The sequence below is a fragment of the Eptatretus burgeri genome, chromosome 12, assembly GCF_056783735.1.
Source record: "Eptatretus burgeri isolate ZD-2024b chromosome 12, Ebu_testis_v1, whole genome shotgun sequence".
Taxonomy (NCBI): domain Eukaryota; kingdom Metazoa; phylum Chordata; class Myxini; order Myxiniformes; family Myxinidae; genus Eptatretus; species Eptatretus burgeri.
In genome coordinates, this window is record NC_140972.1 from 98,659,495 (window position 1) to 98,678,415 (window position 18,921).

The 18,921-nt window shown below is 43.7% G+C and overlaps 1 protein-coding gene across 9 annotated transcripts in view; it reads right to left on the reverse strand.

Moving 5' to 3' along the window:
• LOC147016219 (attractin-like protein 1) overlaps positions 1-18,921 on the reverse strand; it is a 334,549-nt gene that overhangs the window by 313,957 nt on the left and 1,671 nt on the right. Inside the window, exon 1 of one of the 9 annotated variants that reach the window (XM_085849044.1) lies at positions 8,137-8,249. The exons of the other annotated variants lie outside the window; for them this stretch is intronic. Within the exon in view, the coding sequence (XP_085705170.1) occupies positions 8,137-8,234 (98 nt within the window). The 5' untranslated portion in view covers positions 8,235-8,249. Of the gene's footprint in view, positions 1-8,136; positions 8,250-18,921 lie in introns of those variants that run through there. 9 annotated transcript variants of the gene reach the window in all.

Genomic DNA, 18,921 nt, shown 5'->3' on the forward strand with positions numbered 1-18,921 from the left:
TGAAACAAAACTAACCCAAGCGTTGATGAAAAGAACAAAAGCTCAACAATTGGGGAAAGTGGTTGAAAAATCACCCAAAATGAACTTTTTTCCTTGCACAAGAGGCAGAACCAGAAGACAGTCTCACACATGTGCTGAGGTGTGTTGCATGACCAATCAGACTGCTATCCCTTGCCCAGCCAAGCCGTTCCTGAACGGATTTGTTGGACGGCTTGCTTGAGTGCTGAAGCCACTCGAAGAGTGCTCTAGTCGACAAGACACGTTTAGCTCTTCCATGAGCCTTGTCTCTGTGAACATAAACAATAAGGAAATAAAAACTTAACTGAACACACCCATGCAAATGCTGGAGTGTGTGTGTGTGTGTGTGTGTGTTCCATTACCAATCAGCTTGTAGAACACTCCCCAAGTGGTTTAATCACTGAAGCAAGCATTCCAACAAAACAGTTGATAAGGAATGGCTGGCTTGGCAAGCGATAGCAAGCTGCATGGAAATGGAACACCTCAACAAGGCATTTCTTCCAAAGAGGAAAAAAGGCAATAAAACAAGGAGTCCACTCTATGGGCCAAAATAACACGGGGACCTCTCTTTGGGCCAAAATAACACGGGGACCTGTCTTTGGGCCAAAATAACACGGAGCCTTCTGTTTGGGTCAAAATAACACAGAGCCATCTCTTTGGGCCAAAATAACACGGGGACCTCTCTTTGGGCCAAAATAACACGGGGACCTCTCTTTGGGCCAAAATAACACGGGGACCTGTCTTTGGGCCAAAATAACACGGAGCCTTCTGTTTGGGTCAAAATAACACAGAGCCATCTCTTTGGGCCAAAATAACACGGAGCCCTCTCTTTGGGCCAAAATAACACGGAGCCCTCTCTTTGGGCCAAAATAACATGGAGCCCTCTCTTTGGGCCAAAATAACATGGAGACCTCTCTTTGGGCCAAAATAACATGGAGCCCTCTCAATGGGCCAAAATAACATGGAGCCCTCTCAATGGGCCAAAATAACATGGAACCCTCTCTTTGGGCCAAAATAACACGGAGCCCTCTGATTGGGCCAAAATAACACGGAGCCCTCTCTTTGGGCCAAAATAACATGGAGCCCTCTGTTTGGGCCAAAATAACACGGAGCCCTCTCTTTGCGCCAAAATAACACGGAGCCCTCTCTTTGGGCCAAAATAACACGGAGCCCTCTCTTTGGGCCAAAATAACACCGAGCCCTCTGTTTGGGCCAAAATAACACCGAGACCTCTGTTTGGGCCAAAATAACACCGAGCCCTCTCTTTGCGCCAAAATAACACGGAGCCCTCTCTTTGGGCCAAAATAACACGGAGCCCGCTCTTTGGGCCAAAATAAAATGGAGCCCTCTCTTTGGGCCAAAATAACACGGAGCCCCTCTCTGGGCCAAAATAACACGGAGCCCCTCTCTTTGGGCCAAAATAACACGGAGCCCTCTGATTGGGCCAAAATAACACGGAGCCCTCTCTTTGGGCCAAAATAACACGGAGCCCTCTCTTTGGGCCAAAATAACACGGAGCCCTCTCTTTGGGCCAAAATAATACGGAGCCCTCTCTTTGGGCCAAAATAACACGGAGCCCTCTCTTTGGGCCAAAATAACACGGAGCCCTCTCTTTGGGCCAAAATAACACGGAGCCCTCTCTTTGGGCCAAAATAACACGGAGCCCTCTCTTTGGGCCAAAATAACACGGAGCCCTCTCTTTGGGCCAAAATAACACGGAGCCCTCTCTTTGGGCCAAAATAACACGGAGCCTTCTCTTTGGGCCAAAATAACACGGAGCCCTCTCTTTGGGCCAAAATAACACTGAGCCCTCTCTTTGGGCCAAAATAACACTGAGCCCTCTCTTTGGGCCAAAATAACACGGAGCCCTCTCTTTGGGCCAAAATAACACTGAGCCCTCTCTTTGGGCCAAAATAACACGGAGCCCTCTCTTTGGGCCAAAATAACACGGAGCCTTCTCTTTGGGCCAAAATAACACGGAGCCCTCTCTTTGGGCCAAAATAACACTGAGCCCTCTCTTTGGGCCAAAATAACACGGAGCCCTCTCTTTGGGCCAAAATAACACGGAGCCCTCTCTTTGGGCCAAAATAACACTGAGCCCTCTCTTTGGGCCAAAATAACACGGAATCCTTTCTTTGGGCCAAAATAACACGGAGCCCTCTCTTTGGGCCAAAATAACACGGAGCCCTCTCTTTGGGCCAAAATAACGCGGAGCCCTCTCCTTGGGCCAAAATAACACGAGGTCCTTTTTGGGTGCTTTTTTGGGTGGAAAAAAAAAACACGAAGTTCTGATTTTTCGGCGGAAATAACAGTCCTTTTTTGGGGGTCACTTTGGGCCGAAATTTTTTTTTGTGCCCAAGGCCCCAAAAAAGATCTTAATTCGCCTCTGCATGTCACCACACATTTGTATGAGAAAGCAAAGTGTGCATTCACATGGACAGTCACAAAAAGACCCATGTATGCTCAGTTTTGATTCCATTGGGAAAAAGTTTTGAGACATGTGACAGCATGAGTTCTGTTGTACATAAACGAGTTTGAAATGCAACACATCTACTTTAAAAACCTGACAAAGGTCAAAGGTCACTCAACTCAATCTCCTACAAATGGGATAACTTACATCAAAGGAGGGCAATGTGTTGACATGAAGAAAAAAGCAATTTAGGCATGTTGAGAAAGTACTTTCCATGCTCCATAACGACTTTGAATAATAACTACGAGGAATCCAACGAGCTGGACAGCAAACGGTTCAGCCTCCTTGAGAAAAAACAGAGGCAATGAATAGGCTTCACCAAAGCAAAAAGCAGCCTTTGCCAGCTGTTATGATCTTTCCTTTCAATCGGAAGAAAAATCCACAAAAGCTTACTGAACATCAGCAGCACGTGCTGCAAGTACGCATAAAGGGACGTTGTTTAACCACAAGCAGCTGCCGAAGCATTTGTAGAGCCTGTACAACGCAGCCTGCTTTTGAAGTGACCCGTAACAAGGCGGGGGACAGCTGCATGGCCTATCTACAAGTAACTCCACACCGAGCAAACGTCCAGCACAGCCACTTGCAGATTCAACTTAAACAGGATCCTTCCCCAATGATCAATGTCACAAAATGATCATTACTTTTTGTAAAAGGTCAACTAAAATATAAAATAAAATACAATTTGTAGTCAAGTGTGTGTGTGTGTGTGTGTGTGTGTGTGTGTGTGTGTGTGTGTGTGTGTGTGTGTGTGTGTGTGTGTGTGTGTGTGTGTGTGTGTGAATATCTTTCGAACCACTGCCTGATATTAAAGATCGGTAGCTTCAGGTTGACTTTCAAGCTGAAATTTTGCGTGTCAATGGGCATTGAAGCCAACACACCAGAAAAAAAATATTAAAAATAAAATAAAAATCACAAAACTGTCGGAAAGCATAGATCTGTAAATGAAAATATAAATAATTGAACAAAATAAAATGAAAAAAAATGCAGGTTGGCGACCTGAGAGAATAGGGAAGCACGGTAATTTTGCGTGCCGACGGACATCAAAGCCGCTACACCAGGAAATATCACAGAACCATTGAAAAGCATCTGTAAATGAAAAAAAATTTTTAAGCAGGTGAGCGACCTGAGACAGTTGGGAAGCAGAGTAATTTTGTGTGCTGATGGACATCGAGGATGAAACACCAGGAAAAAAAAAAATAATAAACCACAGAACTGTCGAAAAGCTTCGGTCAATGGAAATATAAATAAATGAAAAATAAAATGCAGGTGAGTGTCCTGAAACAATGGGGAAGCGCAGTTCATATGCTTACACGACACAATGTGTAAGCATATCCCTTTAGCATAATATAAAAAGCTCTTTCTAACCACTGACCTGACTGACTGACTGACATTAAAGATCGGTAACTTCTGAGTGATGTTGAAAGCTGAAATTTTGTGGGCCAATGGACATCGAAGCCAATGCATCGGGAAAAGTCAAAATCGTCGGACAACATCCACAAATGAAAATTTAAATAAATGAAAAAAACAAAATGAAAAAAAAAATGCAGGTGAGTGACCCAAAACAATGGGGAAGCACGGTATATTTGTGTGCCGACGGACGTCGAAACAGATACACAAGGAAAAATAATAATAATAAATCACAGAACCATCGGAAAGCATCAGTAAATGAATATATAAATAAATGAAAAATGAAATGCAGGTGAGCAACTATAAAATGAGGAAACACGGTTCCTATGATTCCACAATGTTTGACCACACCCACACATTATATGTATATAATTATAAATATCACGAAACATGTGGAGTGTGACGCGCACTCCCCCGATCTCCATTGGACATAGTCCCACACCAAAGCGTCACCTCCAACCAGAGGCCTCAGCCCGGCGACTCTGTCAAACAGACAAAGATTACATGATCAACATCAGTCAAACATCCAAAATGGAGATCGGGGGAGTGCTCATCACATTCCACATATTTTCCATTTACCAGCCAATCACATCACATGCCTTCTGTTTGAATGGTGTGCATTAGTGGGAACAATCAATCTGAGTGGCAGACGGACGGTTGTTCTTTGCAGATTATGGAGTTTTACCATGTGAGCCAATCTATGGCGATGCTCAACATACCAGTCAGGAGGTGCGCCTGATGTGTGTGTGTGTGTGTGTGTGTGTGTGTGTGTGTGTGTGTGTGTGTGTGTGTGTGTGTGTGTGTGTGTGTGTGTGTGTGTGTGTGTGTGTGTGTGTGTGTGTGTGTGTACACACAAACGTGTTGAGTGGACTTGCCATTTGCAGATTTCAATGTTTTCACTCTTTAAGGCAGAGAACTAACGAGTTCTAAAATTTTCTCTTGTGGGATTTTTTTCTCTTGATAATTTTTTTCATTGCCCGATTTGAACGAAACTCGATACTTCACACCGCAGGAGAATGGTGAGTAAGGTGTCACTAAAAATTTTGCGCTATCATGTACCAGTTTGGCTGCATTTCATGAACGTACATACATACATATACATGAGTTTTAGTAAGAGATATACACACACACACACACACACACACACACACACACACACACACACACACACACACACACACACACACACACACACACACACACACACACACACACTTTTTCTTGCCTTAGAGCCTGGAAATAAATTTCATTAAATCAGACTTTCCACCTTTATTTACACTACTACCCACAACTTCCAAGTGAAAAACACATTCTACAAATTTCAGAAAATTAATTAAAATCACAAAACTGGAATATCTTGGTTGGATAAGTGTCAACCCCCCCCCCCACCCCCTTGTAATAGTAATTATTAGCTCAGGTGTAACCAATCACCTCCAAAATCACACACCAAGTTAATTGACCGACACCTGTGTTGAATTGTAATGTTTCTGATTGTTTCAGAATAAAATCAGCTGTTCCTGTCGGTTTCCTCTGCTGGGTAGTGCATTTCACAGCAAAGACTCAACCATAAGCACCAAGGATTTTCAAAAGACCTCCGAGATAAAGTTGTCGAAAGGTACAGATCATGGGATGGATATAAATATATTTCAAAGGCCTCCAATATCCCTTGGAGCACAGTCAAGACAATCATGAAGAAATCCAATATCCCAAAGGAACAAAAAGATAAATGTCCTTGAGTGGCCCCGTCAGAGCCCCAACCTAAATCCAATGGAAAATCTGTGGCATGACTTGAAGATTGTTGTCCATCAACGCTCCCCACACAACTTCACTGAGCTTGAACAGTTTTGTTCAGAAGAATGGGCAAATATTACCCAATCAAGGTGTGCAAAGTTGGTAAAGACCTATCCCAACTGACTCACAGCTGTAATTGCTATCAAAGGTGCTTCCACCAAGTATTAACTCGGGGGGGGGGGGGGGTGGACACTTATCCAACCAAGATATTCTAGTTTTGTATTTTTAATTAATTTTCAGAAATTTGTAGAATTTGTTTTTCACTTGGAACTTGTGGGGTACGATGTGTAAGTAAAGGTGGAAAAAGTCTGATTTAATGAAATTTAATTTCAGGCTACAAGGCAAAAATTATGAAAGGGTAAATAGTCTTTCTATAGGAACTGTATGTATACATACACGCATGCTAACAAACACTTGATCCATTAGATATGGATTACGAGCTGAAATACCGATTGTACACCCAGGGAGATCTGAGTATTTGGGTGGGGGGGGGAGGGAGTGGTTGGGATCAGGGATGGGGGGAATGTGGAGGGGGATCGGTGAGGGGAGGGAGAGTCGACGTGTGGGTAGAAAGCGGAGTGGGGGAGATACCTGGTTGCCCAAGTGAACCTGAGTTTCAGGGTGAGGATGGAAATTAGTGAGGTTGTGGGAGACTTGGCGTGAGGGAAAGTCAAAGTGCAAAATCATAATGGAGGAATAAACACTTCATGCTAATTTAGAGCCCTGTGGGTCAGATGGTGTGACCAATGAATCAGAACACACACATATATATATATATATATATATATATATATATATATATATATATATATATATATATATATATATACATATACGCACGCACACATACACAGGGGTAACCATTTGTTCAAGAGTAGCAAAGTAATAACGTGGTGAACAGTTGGAAATTGGTTTTATTACGTGTACCGCAACGATGAGGGATTGCAATGTCGACAGAGGATAAAATGCAACTGACTTTGTGACACTGAAGAACTTCTCGGTAAACGATATGGTGAGTTTTGTTTTCATTACAACGTATTAAAACGTCCCTTGGGGGTTTCCCACTCCGGTAGCTGCCACGTACAGCCGGCCCCCTGTGAATGGGGGCTCTCAGAGACTTACACCGACGATCTTGAGGCTTCGTCCTTGGGAATTGTACGTCATCATCACGGGAAAGCAGAGTTTGATCCGAAACGCCCGTCATTGTAATGGGATTTTGCACTCGTCTGTGTAGAGTAGTAAACGTGGCTGTGAGGTCAGTGTCCATTACACCTTTGGCATTGTACGTCAGCAATTGCACTGCACGCATTGTTCTATACATCCGGGAAATAAATGCAGGATTATTCAAGGCTGAATGATGTGAAAATATTGAACTCTTCTGCTCGTCGATATAGATTCATGTAGTGTACATATATTTTGGTGTGTGAGGGGAGGGGTGAGAAGAGGGCAGTGGGAGTGGGCATTGTGGAAGAAGCAAGTCATTGTGTAGAACCACCTTGGGGAGAGTGAACACTCTTGGTACCAAGTTTGTGCACAATATGTCAAAGGATGTGACGGGAATTTCAGAAAAAACACACAGGAGGGGTGTAATGGGGGTATGGATTGGGGCAGGCACTCTCCTGGGGGAGTGGACACTCTTCATGCCAAATGTGAGTGAGCCCCATGGGTGAAAGGATGTATCTGGAAGCAAACACAAGGTAGCGGTTCAGGGGTTTGGGGTGAGGTTTTGAGCGCAAAACCACCCTGATGGAGTGAACATTCTTCATGGTAGGTTTGAGCCCCCATGGGACACAAAAGGTGAAGCCAACAAATCAGAAAACACACACACACACACACACACACACACACACACACACACACACACACACACACACACACACACACACGAAACAGATTAAATTTCAAAATAATCCATGCACGAACCGAAGTTCTTCAACACACGATTTCGACACGACAAATGAACCACAATTCACCGCATAATACTATATTTAGACAATCATCCGTAATTCTCTTCCACCCAAAAATAAATAAATTACTAAATGTCAACAGAAATAAAAAAAAAAAACAATGTCAGAGATAAAGAACGTTCAAAAAATAAATGAAAAAAATGTCAGGATGGATTTCCAAAAAAAAAAAAAACAACCAAACAAGGAAAGAAGGAAGGAAGGAAGAAGGAAATAAATGACACCACAACACGGCACCACAATCCATTTACAAATTGCCATCACAACATCTTTCGACATTTCTCCATGTCAATCACACGACAAATAAATTACATAATTCAGAAAGCGTCTGAAAATGCAAAGCCTGTTCGTCCGTGTCCGCTTTGTCTTTGCACTTCTTTTTCTTGTCTGCTGAACATGACAAAACGGTGAAGAACCACTTTGAAAATTCTCGGATCCGGATTCGGATGTTCAGCAAAATTGAATCAATTGTGCCTGTAATCAAACCTGCTCTGCCTGCACTGCCTCCAAAGGAAACTCCATTTGCTCGGTCCCTGGAGTTCACTTGCTGGCTCCACAGTCAACGAACTGCACTGCTGTGCCATCAACTCGTGCGTGCATTCCCTCACTTGGACCCTGAACTTTTGATCATTTACTGCTTTGCTGGAAAATGAACTCTTGTTGTTGCTCTGCCATCTGATTTCAAGTGCAAATGCTCGTTCTCGAGCCCCTTGATATATATATACATATATATTTATTTATTTATTTAAATTCCGCTAAGAATTGACAAGTACGTGCTTCGAGACAGGTGCATCTGTGAGGAAAAGGATTCTGGACAACAGCAGAGGTACACGACTGCATCCACTGCACAAATCTAATCGGCAGGATGGTTTCAGGATTAGAGGAGGGTGGAAACGTAGTCGTCAGTCATTTCCATACTGCTGTGCCCTCACGTCAAGTAAGACTCGGGACGAGTCTCAGGAGAAGGATGGAAAGGGGGGGGGGCAGGGTTCCAAAAATGACAGGGTTTAACAAGAGGTTAATTATTAATCCATTATTTCATAATGGATGTTGGAGTAAAGGTTTTGTAACCCCTGCCGAGTAATGACCAGGATCAGGTGCATGGGAAACTCCTGATTGCCCTCGCATCTGCGTTTGTCTTTTTCCCTCTGGAGTTAAAATTCAGAATCTTTGCACATTGCGATGTCTCATCTCCACAACGGACAATGTCAAAGTGGTGGTTCCAGGTGTGTGAGCGCCATGTAACTGCCTCAAAATAGCATGTCCACACGAGCAGCTTCGGCCTCATTGTATCGACATAGAATGGCCATGTAAGCGACTTTTAATGCGGCTGCGTTGACATGGTAGATACATGAGCGACTGCCACTGCAGGAGTGTGTGGAAGCTGGTAGCGGGGACGCAGGAAAAGCCTCACCATAAGGGAGTATACAGTTGTGGCAGCCATACAAGCAGACAGCGTAGAAGTGCCACAGGCATGCCAAAGGGAAGAGGGAAGAGAGGATAGGACGAGGTTGGTACGGTGTTCAGTCCCACGATCAGCCCAGCTCGAGTGTGCCAAGGTACAAGCCTTCACGACCATGATATGAACCATTCCAGCTGCAGTGCACATTGACAGGAACCTTACTTGCAAGCCCATCGACACCCTACATGTACATCACAAGCACCTCAAAGAAAGCTTTCCTCAATAATCACCTTCACTTCTGTCTTATTCATTTAGCTGTGCTGTGTCCCTGATCAATTCCACATGTTAAGTTAGATTTCGATAGGTGTGCAGTCCTTCATCTGTATTAAGTGGGTTGTGCCGGTCAGGTGTTGTCTGTCTCTATTATTCGCTTATCTGGAATTTACATTCCAGATAAGGTATTGTCATCACGTGCCGTCCGTCCATCTCCTTCGGCCAAACCTCGAGGCCAATCCGGCTGAAATTTTGCAGCAAAGTTCCTCTCCTGACTGGTAACAGGAATTGCAAAGCTCGTTCTGGTCACGACGTTAAGTAGGTCAAAATGGCCAACTTAGTAAATTTTTCAAAAATCTTCTTCTCCAGACCCACCAGTCAGAATGATACCAAACTTGGCTTACAACATTAGGCCAGGGTGGGGATGTTGAATTGTGAAGATCATGCCGATCACTTGACCGGATGTGTGTCAAAATGGCCAACAATCAATTTTTTGGGGAAAATCACGTAAATTCCTTCAAACATCTTCAGACCCACCAGTCAGAATGCTACCCGATTTGGGTCACAACATGAGGACATGGTCCTAATGTTAAAATGTGGAGGCCATGTTGATCACGTGACCGGAAGTGTGTCAAAATGGCGGTCGTGCAAATTCCTTCCAAAATCTTCTTCTCCAGACCCACCTGTCAGAATGCCAACAAATTTGGGTTGCAACATTATGGTTGGGTAGGGATGTTAATTATATTGTGGAAGTCATGAGGATCACGTGACCAAAAGTGTCAAAATGGCCGACTTGGTCAACTTTTGGAAAAAAATCACATTAATTCCTTTCAAAATCTTCTTCTCCAGACGCACCCGTCAGAATGCTACCAAATTTGGGATACAACATTAAGACTGGGTCGTGATGTTAAATTGTAGAGGTCATGTCGATCACATGACTGGAAATGTGTCAAAATGTCGGATTTGGTAAAATATTTGGAAAATCCCGTAAATTCCTTCAAAATTCTTCTTCACTACACCCACCAGTCATAATTCTACCAAATTTGGGTTTCAGCATTAGGCCAGGGCCCAGATAAGCTACAGGTCCAGTGGTCCTTTTGGTTCATGAGTCAGTAAGTGACCACTATATTCGTTATTTGTGTGTGTCTGTCTGTCTGTCCCAAGCATAGCTCCGTGGGTTTTGATCAGATCTTGATAAAATTAGGGTGTGAGGTTTTTATCATGATCTCGTGTTTTCCGGAGAATGGGCGTGCTGCGCCCATTATGGGCGGAGCCACGCCCAAAAAACATGTGTTTTTAGGGGGTCGCCGGTTTCAAGTTACATCTTCTCCGAGGGGGTTTGTCAAATCTGGCAGGGGTTTTGGTATTCGGTTAGCCCAATGGCACCTGCATAGCCCCACGGAGCTCGATTTTTCATTTTCGTTCCAAGGTCAAGGTCACAAGGTCACGAACTTAGAAAATGTCAAAAAATCAATTAATTGGGCATCAAGCTCCTAGGGTTTTCAACTGTTTCGAATGAAAGTTGGTATGCAAGTAGTGCTCTTCGAGTACTACAACTTTCATCATTCACGTTTTTCCCGATTCCCACCAGTTTGCCCGTGGCGTCCACTCGAAGGTCAAAAAAATAAAAAAGGCGAACCGTGTACATTGCTCGTGAACCATCACAGTCTCCAGATTTCTTATTATTAATCAAAACTGTTTTCTTTAAAAACACTGTCACTGTGAATTTTTGAGCCATTCAAAAAAATAAAATAAAATTATATATATATATATATATATATTATCCTCCATTGTAACCAAATCCTCTTTAAAACAGAGCATGTGCGCCGAGCTTTGCCGTGCAGGCCAGATAAATGTATCTTTAACTGCATTGCAGCACATAGATGCTGAGCATGCACAGTATGCCTCCACTCAAGCATCTTGGGAATTAATCCCCAGAGATCTTGGGTTGACTCATTGGGGAGACAGACTCTGTTACAATATATAGATATGAGATCGACCATAAAACCTGATAATACAAATCACAAGGTTGAAGAGATCACACTGAAAAGAGCAACCAGATTCAGCGAGCTCGGGGTTACAGTCACCGGAGGATGGAATCAGGAAAGATGAAGTAAGATCTCTGATTGCAAAAGGTACAGCATCACTTCGCGAATGGGGAAGGACAAAGATTCGTACAAGTTCTAAGATCTGGCTCCACAAGAGCCATGTCAGATTTGTGATGTTTATGGAGGGGCGATGTGGCCTACTCCAAAAGGAAAACAAGAAAAAGAGCAGTCAGAGATTGCAGACCCTCACCGGGACTGCTTTTGAGTGGTGTATTTTGTGTGGTGTTTGTGTACTGGTGTGTTACGTAATTAATGAGATATAGTTAGAATTGCCACTTTGTAACTGTTGGCAGTGATGACCGGGTACAAAGACGTCCCCCTTTCATTGGACACCTAACCCTGACCCATGATGCTTTATTATTATTCAATTGAATTCAGAATGGGATTAAAATAAATTCAATTCAAATCAAATGGAAGACTAAATAGGTACGAGTCCTGCATTGGAGTAATCACAAGGAACCCAAACAAGCAAAAAGCAAAGATTAAGTCATCAGGAGGAATCTGGATAGGATTCAAATTTCAGCTCCTACTCTTCTACCCTCAAACCCATCCAGGCACAGCCAAGTGATCCTTATTCAAAATAAAAAAAAATTTTAAACAATATTTTTTTTTCAATAACCCATATCAAAAAAATAATAATTCTGGCTGCCAAACCATGTGTCCAATCAAGTTGAAATTTAAAACATACCACATCCCCATCACAAGATCATAAATATGAAGTTTCACGTCGATTGAATATGCGGTCCCAGAAAAAAACATTTAATATTTTTCTTCGATCCAATATGGCTGGCAAACCATGTGACCTATCAATTATTCCTTAAAAACTTGTACACCCATGGCTTGGGGAACATATGTGTAGTTTCCCCTCCACATATCCAGCCCTTCTTGAGAAGAAGATTTATTTATAGGTTTTACTTTTAGGGTAAATCCAATATGGCTGCCAAAGCATGTGACCGATGACATCGAAAGTGTGAACCTTTTGTTCCTCATGGATAGGCGGTCATACCTGTAAAGTTTCGCCTCGATCTGTTCAGCCATTTGAAAGTAAAAGATTTTTGAAAGTTTTTTTTTTTTTTAAACAACATGGCTGCCGAATGACGTGACTGATGACGTCATTATTATTTTTTCTGTGGACCATTTTATCCATAGATACCCTCAAAATTTTTCATACTGATCAGATGTGGCGTTCTGCACATGCAATTATGACATCATAACGAAGGCACCCATGACATCATCAAAAAATAGTCATAATAAATGATACTTATTCCCCATGAGTACTTGCTGTGTGCCAAGTTTCAATTTTTACCCTCTCCTGAGGAGAAGGCATTGCATTTGGGACGTACGTTTGTCTGTCGGTTTGTCTCTGTCTGTCTGTCTGCACAGAACTTTCGTGTTTTTCTCCACAACCGCTTGTTTTATTGAGACGAAGTTTTCACCATTGGTGCAACCACTCATGTAGAATGTTTTAATGATAATTATGACATCATAGGCCACGTGGTGTAGCAGCCATATTGGAAAAACAGAAAAAACTTTGGACCTCTGTATCTCTGAAACCACACAAAGAAAAAAACTGAAACTTGTCACATTGCAAGTACTCATGGGGAATGAGGGTGATATATATTTTTTTAATGACATCATAGGTGCCCTCGTTACAATGTCATAATTGCATATGCAGAACGGCACATCCGATCAGCATGAAAATTTTTGAGTCATCTCGGTATAAAATGGTCCACTCAAAAATAAAAATTCATGACGTCATTGGTCACATGATTTGGCAGCCATATTGTTATTATTTTTGGGTTTTTTTAACCTTCAAAAATCTTCTCCTCTGAAGTGGCTGAACAAATCGAGGCGAAACTTTACACGTATGATCGCCTGTCCATGAGGAACAAAAGGTTCACACATATTATATCATAGGTCACATGGTTTGGTAGCCATATTGAATTTACCCTAAAGCCTATAAAATACACCATTCAAAAAAGTCCTGGCAAGGGTCTGCAATCTCTGATTGCTCATTTTCTTGTTTTCCTTGGGGTGGTTACAGAGATAGAGGTCCAAAATTTTTCCGTTTTTCCAACATGGCTACCACACCGTGTGACATATGATGCAGAGATGCCAACTTTTGGAAATCAGAATTAGGGAGGATTTGCAACCGACACCAAATAATGTGCGCAATGCGCACATCTCGAGCGCGGAGCGCTCGACCCTTGCGGCGGGGTCCAGGGCCCGCCTTAGGGCCCTGGAAGCTCTGGGGTTCTAGACGCTCTCTAGTGCCCTCTGAGCCCTATTTTGGAGCATTTAACATGTTAAGAATTCCCACTTTTTGAACAAAAAAAGGGGAAAATTGTGCACTTTTTAATGTTACATGTATGTTAATATTAGTAAGTTAGGGGACAATCAAAGATTAACAAAAAGCACAAAAGAAGCAATATTTTTCTTACCTTACTGGCTGGTACTACTGCTGCTTGCTTTTTCCATGGCAGCTTTGCTGAGTGACAGCTGTGTGGCTCTTTTAGCCCTTCTGATTATGTCTTTGCTGTATTCTCTCTGGTAGCAAGGGGTGCTATGAGCTAGTTTTTCAATTAAGAGAGCTTCCAGGGTTTTGACACTCAAATTGGGACGAAATTCAGTATGATTCTTCCGTACAAGACTGAGTGCCCGCTCACATGATGCGTTCGAATGAGGAATGACCAAGATTCCCTTCATCACTTTGCTCAAATTAGGATACTTCTTGGCACCAGTGCAGGGATCTGTGAGCTGTGAAATCCGATGCCACTGCTCATCCACTCTCACTGTCTCAGTAGCAATTGTAGCTATGGAGGCGTCTGCCTGGTAGTGAGCGAATTCACTCTCAAGACTGTCTATGTCACTATCACCGCCACTGAACAGACAGGGGAATTTCTTGATGAAAAACTCCACACAGTCAAACCCCACTTCTTGGTGTAGCTTAACATCCAGCACCTGAGCATGCTTGGCTAATTCATCATCTAGCGGCCAGGTTTTGAAGATGTAATTGCAGGCTTTCACATAATATGAGCGAACTGCACTGAAGAAACCTTGGATGTCTGACTCACTCAGAGTGAAGGTGGATTTCTTGAGACTCCTTTGTTCCCTTATATACAGTTTGGCATCGTTCCCAATCATGAGGTCCTCATCATTCTTCTGATGATTTCTGTCAGAGAAGGGTACATTTACCAGAGCAACCGATGACACCGATGGTTTCAAAAACCGTACGAAGATATCTTTCAGAAGACCATTCAATTCTCCATGCAGGAGATGAATACAGGGTTCGTCTCTTTGGAGCAGAAGATTCCCCTTCTCAAAAAGCTTGTTAGCATATCGAAGGAAGAAACAATAGAGTTTTGTTTGTGGAGACAAGAACATCCTGTTGACACGTTTTTCTCTAGATTCCTGCACAGTGTTTGAGGAAGATGCGCTTTTAGTTGTAGAACTCGTAGTACACTTAGCAGCAGGGCGATCACACTTGCGTTTACTGCCAGCAGAAGAGGTCAGACTCGTAGTACCAGATCCAATTTTACGTTTGAGGAGAGAGCTTGAGGTAGGTGCAGCCAAGGAAGAAGACCTCTGATTCGAAGGTTTTGCTGAGCTTCTATCAAGTGATTTGGCAAAAGCAGAACTTAACTTGGGTCCTTCTTTGCCTGTAGATGGGACTATCACAGTCTTTCTCGACTCTGAAGGGATCTGCTTTGTAGATGAACGTGATGAAGGGCCGGTGATGCTACCTGCTCTCAGCATTGGTTTTGGTGCTGTCCCTGCTGTCTTCTTCGCAGCAGATACTGCAGTGGTAGTGGTGAATGCTGCTCCACTAGTGCTTGATCCTGCAGTGCCAGTACTGGCAGTAGATACAGTGCCGTCCTTCTTGCTCGTTGTTAGAGTCTTGGCTACAGTTGGTTGCATTTTTCTTCGTACTTCTTCTTTGAAGAAGAGGCGAAGTGGCTCCCACTGTTCAATCAGCCTGTCTAGGCACTGACCAAGGGACAGCCACCTTGTTGCGACATGCTTCAGAATCTTGTGTGTCGGGGCATCACAGAGTTCTTGCAGTGCTTTCACTCCTTTGACGCGTTTACTACTTTTGTCCAAGTAGTAGTAAATATCGATGAGAAAGTCATCTAATTCAATGGGTAAGGCCTGAGCCGCCTTCTTGGCCGTATTGTGCATCATATGGCAAGGGCATCCCATGATGTAGCACTCTGGATTTTGTTTGTGGATATAAGCAGCGACTCCTTTGTGCTTGCCCACCATGACAGAGGCATTATCAGCACAAAAGGAAACACAATTTCCCCACGGAATTTTCCTGTCACTGAACTCATGATCAAGCAGTTTGAAAATGTTTTCTCCAGTGGAATCTTGTTTGCACGCAGGCAAACTTAGCAAACCTTGCTTCACAATCCCAGCACTGTTGTCATTGTACGAAATCAGGACAGGATATAGCTGGGCCTCACCACTGTCATTGCTACCGTCTGTAGCTAGGCTAAATGGAGCTAGTCTAGCAATATCGGCAATAGATGAAGCAGTAACATTTGACAACTCACCAATTATTGCTGAAGTTTTTGTTCTTGCACATCCATACTTTGAAGCAACTTTTGAATGTGGAAACATCTTTTGAAATAGAGGTCCAGCATGATCTGAGACTGATATGGGCAAGTTATGTTCCACAATAAATCCACTAAAGAGAAGTTCCGCTCGGGTAACATCCTCTTCCTCGCTTGTCCCTTGTTTGGTGAAATAATTCAGAAGTGTACCGGTACTCGTGCTCGAAGATCTCTCCTTTGCAATGTCTGTGTGCCGTTTGCTTCCAACGTGCTTCCGAATATCATCGCGACCTCCGTGCTCAACTGAAATATCAACGCTGCATACTGTACAATACGCATGATGAATTCCTCTTTCAGACTTTCGAATACACGGGTATTGGAGACTGTATTCGGTCTTGTACTTCTGAGACCATTTCTTGGTCTTCGTAAGCTTCTTTTCTGCCATTTCGTAATCAACATCGAGGGCTTGAAGCATCGGTAACTTCGAAGTCGATGTTCCACAGCTGCAGCGCGACTCGTAGAACTCTAGCGGCTGTTAAACACCGCACGGTGGTCGCGACCGCCGGGCTGGTACGGGGCCCAGCTGCATGCAGTGAGCGTATCGCATGCATATACACTGTGCACACATACCGCATGCACTGTATTGCACACATACCGCATGCACTAAATCTCAGTGCATGATCGCATAAGCGAGATCCAGACCCAATGTTTCGCTGCTCCTCATTTGAATTTGCAATTTTTTACGTACAATTTGGTAGCAGCGAACGTTATGGAGTTACCACATGCTATACGTAGCAGACGATGCTTTTCATTCAATTCTCATACTAGTACATTCTGATGAGTGAACAGTGCAAAAATATCAAAATTTCGGGAGGATAAGGATAGTGATCGTAAGGGCGGGAGTTTGGGTGAATTTTCGGAAGGCTCCCGATGAAATCGGGAGGGTTGGCATCTGTGTATGATGTCATAATTATAATTAAAACATTCCACATGAGTAGTCGGATCTATGGTGAAAATTTTGTCTCAAACCGACTAGCGGTTGAAGTGAAAAACACGAAAATTCTGTGCAGACAGACAGACAGACAGACAGACAGACAGACAGACAGACAGACAGACAGACAGACAAACAAACAAACAAACGCAAATGCAACACCCTCTCCTTCAGCAAGGGTAACAAGAATGGCACTCAGTCGAGCGCATACCTCTGCCAGGCTGAACAGCTTGATGTTTTGTATCCCACCGATTCTGCCGGATCTAGAGCCGGACCTGAACCAACCTCTAATCGGCTTGTTCTTTATCCTCCTACACCCAACTTGTCCACCAAGTTTTGCCATAATCCTTACACAATGTGATGAAATATCATGCTTATACATCGTTATGAAATTGTGTAAAAGCGTCGATTGAAAAGTTTCGGGAAACCGGGAGCGTTGCAGACAACTCTGAAGAGGTCGGCCCAAAGTGGTAACAGACGTGGTATTACAGGATACAATACAGTTTGCATAGAAGCCCAAGAAAAATCGCTCAGACGCTCGTCACAACAGGTGTCTCACGAACTTCTACTTACAGATCTGGAAAAAAAGATGAAGTTGATTTTCCATAAAGTGCATATTGTTCATAATCTTACACTCAGAGACACAGAAAATTTGGCCAACTTCTGTGAATAGTTCCAAGATTTCAGGGGATCAAGTTTTAGACTGCACCTTCTTTACGGATGACGCGTGCTTCCACATACAGTATGTGCCAAAATGAATAGCTGGAACACCAGAATTTTGGCCACAGACATCCCCATGCAATCTTCAAAAAACCACGACTTACTCAAACTAGAACGGCACTCGGTAGAGCAGATACCTCCGCCAGGTTGAACAGTTTACATTTTGTATCCCACCGATAGGCCGGATCTGCAACCAGACCTAAACCAAAATCTAATCACCTTGTTCTCATCACATACCCAACTCATCCACAACATTTTGGAATAGTCCATTTACAACGTTTTGAAATATCATGCAATATGTATTGTTTTTGGTCCGTTCTCTCAATGGTGAAGAATCACTTCAAAAATTCTCATGTCTGGATCAGGATCTTCACCAAAATCGAATCAGTTCATCCTCTTCACACACCCAACCTGTCCACCAAGTGTCATCTGAATCCGTCGATAACTTTTTCAAGTATCATGTTCACACACACACACACACACACACACACACACACACACACACACACACACACACACACACACACACACACACACACACACACACACACACACACACACACACACACACAGAGTCCACCTTCGGTGGTCAAGGGAAAAATTGGTGTATGGTGTGCCCTTTCCAAAAGGTGTGTTATTGGACTAATATTTTTGAAGCCACTTTAAATTCCAAATGGATCATTGATGGTGTTCTCCAGCAGTTTTTCATGAACTAACTGAAGAAGAGAAACGAGACGGAGGATTCAGGCAAGACGGTGGAACTGCGCACAAACAGCAAATGAAAGCATGAGTGGGTGGGGGTGGGGGAAGGGTAGAGGGTGGAGGACGACCAAAGCGAAGATGGAGGGGGTGGAGGGGGTGGAGGGGGTGGAGGGTGACCGAGGCGAAGATTGAGAGGGTGGAGAGGGTGGAGGGGGTGGAGGATGACTGAGGCAAAGGTGGAGGGGTGGAGGATGACCGAGAAAAAGGTGGAGGGGGTGGAGGACGACCGAGGAAAAGTTGGAGGGGGTGGAGGAGGTGAAGGATGACCGAGGTGAAGATGGAGGGGTGGAGGATGACCGAGGAAAAGTTGGAGGGGTGGAGGATGACCGAGTAAAAGTTGGAGGGGATGGAGGACGACCGAGTAAAAGTTGGAGGGGGTGGAGGAGGTGGAGGAGGGGGTGGAGGAGGTGGAGGAGGTGGTGGAGGGGGTGAAGGAGGTGGAAGGAGTGGAGGGGGTAGAGG